This window comes from Perca flavescens, chromosome 12, assembly GCF_004354835.1.
Source record: "Perca flavescens isolate YP-PL-M2 chromosome 12, PFLA_1.0, whole genome shotgun sequence".
Taxonomy (NCBI): domain Eukaryota; kingdom Metazoa; phylum Chordata; class Actinopteri; order Perciformes; family Percidae; genus Perca; species Perca flavescens.
In genome coordinates, this window is record NC_041342.1 from 16,958,576 (window position 1) to 16,971,071 (window position 12,496).

Sequence of the window (12,496 nt, forward strand, 5' to 3'; positions counted from 1 at the left end):
AAAATATTGGAATTCCAAGAGCTACAAACATACAGCACAAGCCAGACTGTCTCTGGCTAGGCAGGAGCATAAATGCTACTGGCAGGATTTAATCTAATCTTCCATAATCCAGAATGGCTGAGAGAAGACATGTACTTGAGCACTTGAACACCACATACAGTTATGCATTCCCTCTAGCGGGTGTGAGTCAGATGCTAACACTGAGCATCTTCGGACACTTTCCCCATGGTTCACCTAGCCTACAGTTTCTTCCTTCAAAAGGGCCAGAGATATATTACAGCTGATCTGCCCATAAAACATAAAATAAACAACTTTATTGCACTTTTTGACATAGGCAACATCATTCTCTAAATTCACTATCATAGCAAGAATCTTGTCAGTCCTGTATTTTGAATGATGTTCTATTAAAATATTCAGAGGATTCCTTTTTGCACCTCTGAGCAAAACAATGATGACACATGGTGAATCAGCAGCTCAGACAAGGCAAGGTATCCTCTTAAATAACTCTGCCCACCCCCCGAGATATAAAACAAGCAAGAGCCCTGCAGGATGGGTGGAAGCAGGGAAGAAGGCAGATGGGAGGGGTAAAGGAGAAATGAGAGGTAAAGAATGGCTGGTGGGAATAACAAAAGCAACATAGACAGAATGTGGGAAATTAATGAGAGGGTAAGTTGTGATCTTGTGAGAGAGAGCCATCATCTGCATTAAAAAAAAAAAAAAAAAAAAAGACCATAGGCTGGGGAAAAAAAGGAGGTCTTGTTGGCCATACAGTATCCAACCAGCCTGCATTGAGAGAAAAAAAGCTGAAGAACTGAGTCCTTCAGGACCCTAATCACAAGGCTCTGTGCTCGGCAATGCACGTTTGCATAACTTCCTGCCGCAGAGAACTCTGGACAGCCACAGTAACATTCCTTAACAGGACTGTACACGTCAGAGAGCTATTTTAGGTATGTGGCCAAACAAGTTCTCAACAAAAAGTGAAGGGAGGAAAAGGAAAAAAAAAAATGTATCCCAAGTAAAGAGTCACACAGTGAGCCTTTTTTCAATCAGCACTAGTGCCTAACACTATGACGGAAAAGAGGAGGGAGTGGATGGCTGGCGCATGTGGGGCTGGCTAGTCCAATGGTAGAACAAATGAAGGAAAAAACAAAGAAAAATGGAAAGACAGCCATGCTAAGAGTCTCCTACTGAAACACCAGTGTGACAAAAGAACCAGGTTCAGTCAGTCAAACACTGTAGCATAAAAAATAACCAATTATTGAATTGCTAAATAGAACAAAGCAGATACAAACAATGTTTAATTGTACAACATCAAATTAGCAATCTGAAGCAGTAAGAGTGTGTAGCGCTGGGTGTGAGCAGTAACTATTCCAGGTTTGAATCACAGCATTTGCATCTCTGCTGAGTTGTCAGCAATCTTCATAGAAAGATATATGCCATGTTTTTATGATATCAATATATAGGGATATAGAAGATTTTCTGGAAAAATCAGTTAAAAAAGTAAATTTAAGAATTAAGTGCCGCTGCTAAACGATAAGCACGCCTACTATATAAAAATCTCCCCAAACGCAATAAACGTGCCATCTCTACTTTAAGCAGCCAGAGTTGGGGGGCAAGTGAAGATTGTAGATCGAAACACTCCCAGACATTGCCACCATTTAGCAGTCTGTTATTGGCCATTGGTCGTTCAAAAGTGCAGTTAGTGCTTATTTTTGAATTTTCAGAGGAGTTTGGTAAAACTTTTTGGTAAGGCTGATGATGGTCATGATAAACGAGGAGGGGAGGCAGGTATTTTGTCACTGTGAAAATGCCTAGTATGAATGATCGGATTTCATTTTTGTAGGTTGCCAAATCAAGGACTTTACTTTATGTATTCCATTATTAGACAGGACAGGTAGTACTGGTGAGACAGGGAAGTATGTAAAGAGGGTTGAGAGGAGGACAAGAGAGAGAGAGAAAAGAGGCAGAGTAAAAGGACAGGAGGAGGAGAGGCAAGAAGTCTTGAAGCATTTTATTAAAATATAGGGATGCAACAATGCATCGTGAATCAGTTAAAAATCTATTTAAATGTGTTAAGATTACAAACGCTTGAGATAAAAAATGAGTGTGACTGTATTTCAGTAGAAAAAAAAATCATGAATAAACTCGTGAGTTGAGTGTATCATTACATCCCTATTAAAAAGGCCCTTCTCGTGTCCGTGAACGCACAAAATATTTTGACGCCGCAAAATTAAACTCACACACTTCAGCACCACTGCTGGGAAGAATCCTAGGGAAAATACTAACCTGACACTATCGCCATAACGTAGCACTGCTCAGTGACTACCTACAATCCACCCAGAGGTATCAAAGTGATAGGTACAACAGTACAAACAGTATGGCAAAATCTCTACCTGAAGACAAATGTATATTGTCTCACCGTGTATAGTCATTTTGGCCAACACTAAGAGGTCTGAATGCCTCACACATCAGTATATTTATCTGCAATATTGAGCAACCCTTGTGTTTGCTCATTAAAAAAAAAAAAAACTCACCACTCATGACCGCCATTGGGCCAGATGATGCAGCCAGTAGCACAGCAGGGTTTCCCGCAGCACTTCCCAGTTTAGGCGGGCCGCCTTAACACGCTAATACTATCTTTTCTGACAACAATGCTAATGTCAGTATTTTTTCTTTTTGAAATTTACATTCCGTGACGGAATTTCTGTTTGTTTCGGCCTGTGTGTTGTTATCAACGGCCCAGTTTGACAGCCAGGCCGGGTTGCCAGATATACCTGTAAAAAGGTAAACCGATCACGCTACAGCTGTAACTTTAGTACAGCCATGAAAGCAGCAAACAAACGAACAGGATCAACGGAGATAGATTCTACCCGACCTTAAAAAAAATAAATAAAAAAAAATTTCTAACAGTTGCATAACCAGAGATGTAACAACCCCCTGGTAAATATTGGAGATGTATTTGAAAGATGGAGACAGTCTAGAGCCCAAAAGGACGCAGAGTTGGCTTATTTTCTCCAGAACAGGTAAGCATTAGCTTCAGGCTAATTTATCACAGCTACTAGGGACGGGCATTTTATGTCATTTCAACATTTGTGTACTCACATTGAATTATATAGCTAGAGTACCCGAGTTGGTTACTCGCAAAAAAAATTGAGACAGCCAGTAATGTGATCTTGACTGGACCTGGCTAGTTCTGGCTAACGCCGCCATGCTAACTGCTTACGTTAGCAGAGTACCAGGCAAGCAGCCCATGGCTGTTTACAAAGTGTAGTTCAGTGGCCAGAGCCGATAATGGTGAGTTATTTTAAGCCACGAGAGGGGGGCTGTAAATCGGGAAGAGAGGACTGTGAGTTTGCAGTGTGTTTAGCGATTGTTGCCGTAATTCTAAGCCAATGAAGTGTGCCTGTCTGGCGTGTGGAGACGACGGCGAGGTTGTGGGGTTTCTGGCGGTTCCTACTGTAAGGAAAAGCCAAAAAAGTATGTCAGTCAAGTTGTCAAGATACCACCAATGACAACGAAAAGAGCATTTGCTGCAGGTGAGTGTAACTGTTGTTTATTCACATTTAAAAAAGGGATAAATCACCATTTCATCGTCGTGTGCGCGTCAGAGTTTGTCAACAAAATGTGCAGAAATAAGAAAGGAGGAGATGCCAACCCTACCACCTTAACTAACATTTTCTGCGGGAAACCCTGCACAGACATGGCTCAGCTCAATCATCTTCAGGCTAGGCTAACAAATAGGAGGCTGATGGTCCAGGATAACTAACAAAGCACAAAACTCTTAGCTAGTAATTCAGAGGCATTTCCAGAGGTAAAACGGTTCCTAAATAAGCACCTCTACCGCACTTATTGCAGCTGAAATTTCCAAGGGCTCAGGAGTTTGTCTGCTTGACAGGCAAACAGAAGGAAAAATGGCATCAATGATACAAATGTGCAGCACAAAATGAAAAAGAAAAGGCTGCATTTGTGCAGATAAATAGTAATACAATCTAAATATGAAATGTATGTGGACCTGTGGTCGTGGACCTAGCCTTTAGCCTCTGAGATATCCTCAATTACTGTAGGGAAAGCCCGAGAGCATAAGACAATATTAATCAAATCTTGTCAGAATATGTACTGTTAAAATAGAATATACATAATACTCTAACAATCTACCCTATTAGAAACTAAGCAAAACCATGCATAAAAGTCACTCAAGTGCAAAAAGCATTGGGTGGTACCAGTCCACTATGTTGTCTTGGGGGAAAATTGCTGGGAAACCAAACCAGAGCGTGTAGGACTCTATGCTATCCTATATCTGCTGATGCTGCTTTAGCCAGAGGGCGACACATCCCTGGGATTACTAAATAATGTTTAAAAAAACCATCTCATCACCCTAATAATGAAAAGTGGTAATTATGTTAAAAAAAAAAAAAAAACTATAGTTAGGGCCTATCCAAAACGCACAAGCCAGTGGTTGACATTACATATGGCAATTATTTCTTTAAGCTTTAGGGGAGAGAAATCCACACACAAGCTCTTTTCCAGACATTAAAGTCTGAGTTAAAATTTCCATGGAGACTCAGCCACATCATCCCTTTCTGCATGCCAGCACAAGGCATGTGGACTGGCCTAAGTCGAGCCCTACTTCTCACTTCCTTTTCTGCCACCTCTTTAAGACAATAGGCTTTCCACATGTGAGTAATTGTGCAGACAGCCATGCAAATAAAGGCAGGTCCATTGCAGGCTGTGCCCATGTAAACACAAATGATGATCGTACAAACCAATGAAGCCTTTCGTGGCATGCAACATCACACTGCTTCCCCACTGCTAACTTTCAGCTACAGGCCGTCAGATGGAAATGGAAATACATATCCATCTGATTTGGGATTTATCAATTTGGTATCACTAAGAGATTAATTTCATTTTTTTTGTAAAGCTTTTGGTCCAAACTCCTTTTACACACGCTTGCTGTACTGTAATATCTACTGACAGAAAATCCCACTTACCTAGAAAGACTGCATATCTAACAACTCTACGGGATAAATGGCACTGACAGTGAACCCAGGGGTGGCAAAACAGGGGCATTCCATTTCCTTATGAGGTCCCAGTGAGCGAGAATCACTGTCACAAATGCTTTCATGTCAAAATAGAATTGAGTTATTCCAACAGTGGAGAGCGCTCACGTGTTTCCACTGACTGAGCTCTGGATTCTCAAGCAAAACTCTACTGTCCCGCCTGCTCTGCCCAGGATTTCTGACATCGCCCCAACAAATAACCATCTTCTTAAACATTAACTCAGTCTATTTCGACCACCTTCACTGGACAGGGGTCGCAGACCTTTGTAAGTAACTGGGGTTGTAGCCCTTAAGAAATAAGATTAAAGAAAATCAGGAGGCTGTAAAGTTTAAAGGGTAAATCAAAGGAGATAGTGTTCCATTATTAAAAGACTGGATCATTTTCGTATGCATTCCTGCACATCAGTCAGTTTAGGGAATGCAGAGCTACAAATAGCTCAGCCAATTGTTGTTCCCGTAGCTGAATAGCTGAGGAGAGCAGTTTACAACTGACAGCACTGAACCTTTCTGACAATAGGGATGGATCAAATGGTGACAATAACTGTTACCACAAATACATGTTTTTCAACTCAAGAAGACTATTAATTTATCATGAAATTGACCAAACTAGTAGTTTTCAATATTTTAGTTATGAAAATTATAGCATGGCTGAAATCAGTAATCCACCACAATTAAAATTTAGTCACTTTTTAACAGAGTTATTGTACATTAGCTTGGCACGGTACGATGTAGCAGGCACCATTTTGCAAAAAATGGGGGTGCATTCAAGGATGCTGCGACGTCCACGACTACAGTATGAGTGTCCAAATCAGTGTCTCCTGGCAGCTGCATTACCATCTGACAATAACAAGATTGGGCATCAATATAACATTATTACATATCTGCCTCAATATTCATAAATTGGTCTATATATAATGCTATATATGCTAAAACCTTAACTTAGCATTAAAGGTCATCATGCTGCACACGCTTTGTTGAGGCGGTGACTGAACTACACTGGCAAAACCTGAAAACAATGGGTGCCTGGACGGTATATCAATCTAAAATCTTATAAAAAAAGTATAAGCCAATTGTACGCAACTTAACAAGCTCAAAAATAGAAAACCACCACATGGTCCTTTAAATAATAATGGGGGATCTCATGCATTGCTGCAAATTAATAAGTTACAGAAAATAGGTTCAATTTGATTTGACTAAATCTCTGGGTTATACTTTATGTCAAGTAAAAAAGTACTGCGTTCACCTTGTAAAAATATAATGAAGTGTATTAATGACAATCCTCTTTTTCTGCCAAACTATGCAGATCTGTCTCTAAGTCTAGAACCAAATACAGACCATAGCTGCACTATCAGTGCTGACAACACCTTGCAGGTAAGATTTGTTAATTAAAAAGGCAAAGGTCGGGAGAACAAGGGCAGGCACTCTATATAGGCAAGACAAGGATTGACTGTACTCTTACTGCCTGTTACTCAAGTTAGGCCATAGCAGATTGACTATGCAGGGCAATTAGGATGCATGCCAGTAAAATGGTTCTACAAATCATTCTCATGGCTCTCTGAGGCAGTTGTGACTGAAAACTGTCACTATGCCTGTACAAAAGTCCTTCATGGCCACAGCCACCATCTGTAGACCCAGGGTTTGCTATAGGATAGTTTCTTTTGAATGCTTATGTGAGATTTGGACTGAGTTTTGTTTAAATTGGAAACCATGCCACATTCTGACTGTGGTAACAGGACAGTAAACTGAGGTGAAAGAACAAAAAATGAACATAAAGAAGTAAAAGGTTTCACACTAGCAATTTTTACTCCATAGCTTCTTTGACAAACAGCACCATATAGGCTTAGTTATAATGGTGTTACTAGTAATGACACCTCCTTCAATTAGTCAACATTAATATTGGGAGAAAATATAATTTGAGTGGCAAATATTGGCAGGTTTTAACCTGCAAATATGATTTTTAGCACATTAAATTATCAACGGATGTACATTTCCAGGATAAAGCCTGGTGCAATGTCAGGCTTTGCTCTCTGTGTGTTTTCAATCTCAAAATCCATTTGCTACAGGAAACAACAAACTTCGAGCTAGAAAGCTACATGGAAAATGGCAGTTTTGAAGAAAATTTGGATCGTGCAACAAGGCAGGCCTGCTTGGTTCTTTTGGTGAAGGATTATAAAAGATTTACAAAAGAATGTGTTTATGGCATAATATATAACTGGGACGTTTTGGGACCGACTGGCGGAATTGCTGTGGATGAAGTACAGACGACGATATACTGGTAAGAGCAAATTATGTTTAACATGTATCCAGCTAATTTAAATAGCTCATGTTACTGTACTGTGTGAACAGTTAACTTCATCATATTCTTCATATTTTATGAGCCGTTTTCTTTTGTGGGGTACATATGTTCCACCAAAACAGGTTCCTTCCCCGACTTTTTTGCAGAGCCACCGTTGCTGTGTCCAGAACTTAACTTAGCGCCCCCCAAGACGACTGTGATTGGTTTAAAGAAATGTAAACAACCCAGAGACTATTCTCCTCCTACCAAAGAATGTATCTGTGGTGTAGCCAGACCTTACTCCACAGTGTTGTAGAAATAGGTCTGGCAATGTGAGACTAGCATCCACCCTAACATGTAGATGCAGCATTCACATAGTCAATCACTGTCTTCAACTCTGGTTTAGTAGCCTTGCAGTTTCCTGTAATTACTCTTATTACAGATTTAGAGTCCAAATAGCAAATGAAAAAGGGATCAAAACACAGAAGCCAATGCACCCCAAGTGTTGAAGTAAGATCAAAGACAAAGGCCATAAATTCCAACATATCAACTCAACCATTCTAATTTACCAAATAAGTACAGACTCTACCACTGAAAGTGAAAAAGCAACTAGCAACTTTCAATTCAATATTTGATATGTGGCACACCATTTCCTCTATTATTTGATAAAATTATTGATTGTTGCCAACTGAAAAACACATATGGACAATGCCCAGACAGACCCCTTAATGTCAGTGAGCTGTCACATCATAATGTCAGGAATTCTGTCTGTTCAGATTGGCTCTAGAGTCCTCCCTAGAGTACAATGATTAGGGAGGGGGCAACCCATCCAGATAAGGCGCTCTTCTCTCCAAGCAGGATTTATTTAGGGGGTGAAGATAAGGGCGACAGAGTTGGAATACTGTGCTCAACAGGCCAGCCCAGAGCGGAGTTGTAGGGTGCAGGCCAAATGTCACCATCACACAACACAGACCAGGCTTCTATGGGAAAAATGTAAAAGTCCAACAGTGCTACACTTCAGACGCAAAGCAATGCCAGCTCAAAGACTCAGGTACAGAAACATGGCCAGTAAAAGGCTTGCATTGTGCATTCTGACGGAACCTATTACTCATAGCCAAGCATGTTGGCTGCTTTATGAGTTAAATGTCCTGATTCACAGCCTTCAGAAACATGAGTCTTCAGTCCACATAATTTTGGTTTATGGGTAGAAAGAAGAGCCCACACCCAGCTACCTCAGAGCTGCCTGCCTGGTCTCAACTCTCTCCAGACGTGCAGAATGGCTTTGGGACACACAGGGAACTCCAGGCCAGTCAAAGACAAGAGGTTATTTGATTAGCATGGAATTTTATTAAGCTGTGGGTGGAGTTGCATGGTGGCAGTGAGAGCCTCAGCAAAAAAGGCCTCCATTCATTGATCAGGCAAGATTGCAGAAAGGGGAAAAAAGAGGAACAACACCCTTGTGTGTATGGCTGCCAGCAGGAACAGTCCCCACAGCTTTTTGCCATTAAAAATGCAGAGCGTGTGCACTTTTAGGTGAGTTTAATTGCCTCTTTCTGCAACAGGATGGGAGGTCACAGAGACTAAGCAAGTTTTCTTTTCAAAAGAAAGCTATAGCTACAGCATCCTATACACAAACACTTCAAGTGGGTGGGGTATTAGGACAAGCCCCGTTCCCAAAACAGACTGCCTGATGTTCCTTTGCTTGGCAAGTCAGTCTGTGTGCTGATACATCCCATTTCATACAATCAAGATACAGGAGTCATTAATCAAAGAGTAATGATCGAATGTGAACAACAACAGAATGAGTTACAATGGAACAACCACCTGAATGAATTACAATGAAACTACTGTACATGCAGACTCAGAGCTACCAATCATTCTTAAGTCGAGCAGTGAACCCTAGGTGAAAACTCAGTCATACCTGCAAACAGAAAATGTTGTTGCCAAGGCCAATCCCTGAAAATTCAGGCAATTTACCCACATGGATTTTGGTTTAATCACAATAAAACAGCACAACTGCTCCCGTGAGTCATTCAGAACCAAATCCGTGAAAAACGCTAAGTGCGACTGTCACCCAAGCTGAAAGGATCCTGATATCAACAAACACTTGACACAACAACATCCCCTTGGCATCCACCCTATGGTGAGTCAGTTCCTGGGATTGCCGCATGTAATACAAACCTATAAAAGGTGTTGATTTAGGGTTAAGCACGTGGCAGCAAGCCGCCTTCTTCAGAAAAGGAGTCACATCATAAGTTGTCGCCCATAGACAGGAAGCAATAGCCAGCAAGCAGGTGTACTGATGCAGCTGGGGGCCTGCAGGTTACAACAGGCTTGCATGCAGCCTATCACTTCAAATGAAGCTTAGATAAGTAAATCTAGACAAAATCGCACACCTAACCACCCACTTCCTTGTGATTTAAGAACTAGGAACATTAGTCACATCACAAAGCATGATCAGTTTGTAATGGGTAGCAAGGAAACCAATACAGTTGATCAGACCTATTAACACGATTTGTTTTAACTGGCCTTACCAAAAACATAATTTGACAAAAGTGTGTCTGCATTGTGGAGAACAGAAACGTTCTCATATGTCAGTCTCGTTCAGTTACCACTGCTTTTTAATAAGTTATTGAAGCTATTTTATCAAGTGCTGACAGTACATCACCATTAAACACCACATTCTTTTTGGCTGCGAGTTTGTGAATGTAGGATACCAGAAATTCAAACTGCTGATTGCGGTCTTTCCGTAAAGACAACAAAATGAATATATACGATCACAAACAGGTGTTTGAACATGTTTGAAGTGTGTGAGACAAACTGGCCCGTCTGCGTCAATATAAGCACATTCCTTCAGTTGACAATTGAGACGACTTGTTGGTCTCGGAAAGAATTTCTGCTCCAAGGAGTAACGTTAACGTTAGACTGACCCCGAATGGTTGACTCGCTAGCTGCCGAGCCAGCTAGCACGCTACAAACTTACCAAGAGACAATCCGTGTTTATTTCTGACTTTGGGTCCTTCAACATGGCATCGATTTTGTCAAATCGAGCCGCCACACTTTCCCCAGCAGACATTTTTGCTGTTAAACTCAGCCCCGATGTTGGGTTGTGAACAAAAACAGCTCACTGGCGAGGCAGGAGGCTGGCTAGCTAGCTTTAGCAGCCAGCGGTAGCTAGCTAGCCAAATGTTCCTTTCTTCGTGTGAACTTTACGCCGCAGCACTTCAAAGAAAATACATCGTTCTCCTCGAGCTTCCACATACGATGAAACGTTTAAGATTGCGTTGAATGTACAAAAGCCACATTTTCAGAGTAGAAAGATGTTTTCCCAGTATGAGTGGCAAACAACTTCAATGGCAAAAGATAAATGCGGCGACAGATTAGTCAGCCTCCGCAGGATGCCACTGAGGATAAGAGCTTAAAATGTTGGTGCATCCGAACAAATGGCAATTAAAAGTTAAATGTAATGTCAATTTGAATAGCACAGTTCGTGGAAACGTTAGTCCATGTCCGTTGCCATACTGTGCCAGGCCCTTGCAGAAAACGACAATAGATTCTGACAGCTCAAAAGTAGAAGTGGTGGGAAAAAAAACTTCTGCTTCTTCCAAATTTTGATCAGTTTAAACACGGAGTCTTTACAACGTTTAACGGCGGTCCTTCCGCTGCATCCCGTGCGTTGTCATTGATTGTCGACTATTTCCCGTCCACACTGCTTTATCTCTCAGATCGAAGGCATATAAATCGGATTTAAAAGTGTGTTAGTTCTCGGAAAAAAACAGCAGACGATGCCCGATTTTCTCCCACAGCCTGACCAACATGTCCGCCTTCCTGTTCAAACACCCCGGAGAAGCAACTTCAAAATGTCAAGTAATGCGCATGCGCCCTGTCGAGGCCCATTCAAAGAGTTCACAGGCTTATGGCAATTAATACATCCATGATGGCAACATGTTGCGGTTCCTAAATGTTACAAAACAACATCAGAGGGAGAAGAAAAACATAATATATTGTAATTAATAGTTTTAAGCTTTCCAGAAGTTCAAATGTTCTATTATATTCAGTGACTGAAATTATCCACATGGGTTACTGATGCTCTTGGTCTCAGATAGACAGACCATACTTTTATGTCTATATATATATATATATATATATATATATATATATATATATATATATATATATATATATATATATATATATATATATATATATATATATATATATATATATAAATATATATATATATATATATAGAATATATATATATATATATTATATATATATATATATATATATATATATATATATATATATATATATATATATATCTGTTGCAAAGGCTGCACTTTTTGTTTTTTAGAAGTGCTTGCTACATAATAACTGTTACCTTTAGGACTTTCACATGTTAACACCAAGGATCGAATCAAATGTCAAGCATACTTTAAAAAGAGATTTTAGTTCTTTCTTTCTCCTTTCCTTCTTTTCAGCAGTGGTCCTCTTCTGTGTTTATTCTGCATGTCACTCAACAGAGGGGGGTATTGTACAACTTTTATCAGCAGGGGCTAGCTCAAATAGTGGCATCGGCAGCTCGCAGTGGCATTTCCGGTGGCAGGTTGAGATCATGCAACGGCATCTGCCTCTGTTAGCAGTGGCATTTAAGGTGGCAGGTTGAGATGCCAACGATTTTTCCTGAGATGCCACGGCATCTTTCGCCGTTTATATGGTATTTCCGGTGGCAGCCTGAGATGCCACAACTTTATTCGGGCTCCTGCCGATGTGTGTGTGGTATTTCTGGTGGAATTCTAGGATGCCGCGGCTCCTGCCGATGTTTGTGTGGGTTGCCACCGGTTCACCGTAAAATGCCATGGCACATTTCACAGATTATGAGGTATGACAGTGGCAAACGAGGGCGGTGTCCGAATTCACCCACAACTCAAGTCCTACTAGCAGGGTTTAAATTGGCTCAGCCCCGGCACATAAGCCTGCTCTTTTGTCCGGAAGTGCCTACTTGCACATCAAATTTGATGAAAGTGATGCTTTTTATGTTATTTCTGACAATAAATTAAAAGATTTTTGAAATGCCTATTTTGTCTCGGCGGAGCTGATGAGAACAATCAGAACACGGCAACAACCCGCCCAGAACTGCAGACAATTCACCACTGCGGGT

At 40.8% G+C, this 12,496-nt stretch overlaps 1 protein-coding gene across 2 annotated transcripts in view; it reads right to left on the reverse strand.

Moving 5' to 3' along the window:
- The window catches only part of rock1 (Rho-associated, coiled-coil containing protein kinase 1), a 33,206-nt gene extending 21,984 nt beyond the window's left edge, over positions 1 to 11,222 (reverse strand). For both annotated transcript variants that reach the window (XM_028592788.1, XM_028592787.1), the window contains exon 1: positions 10,316 to 11,222. In XM_028592788.1, coding sequence (XP_028448589.1) covers positions 10,316 to 10,408 — 93 coding nt within the window. In that variant the 5' untranslated portion in view covers positions 10,409 to 11,222. The remainder of the gene's footprint in view (positions 1 to 10,315) is intronic.
- Between the last annotated feature and the right edge of the window lie 1,274 nt (positions 11,223 to 12,496).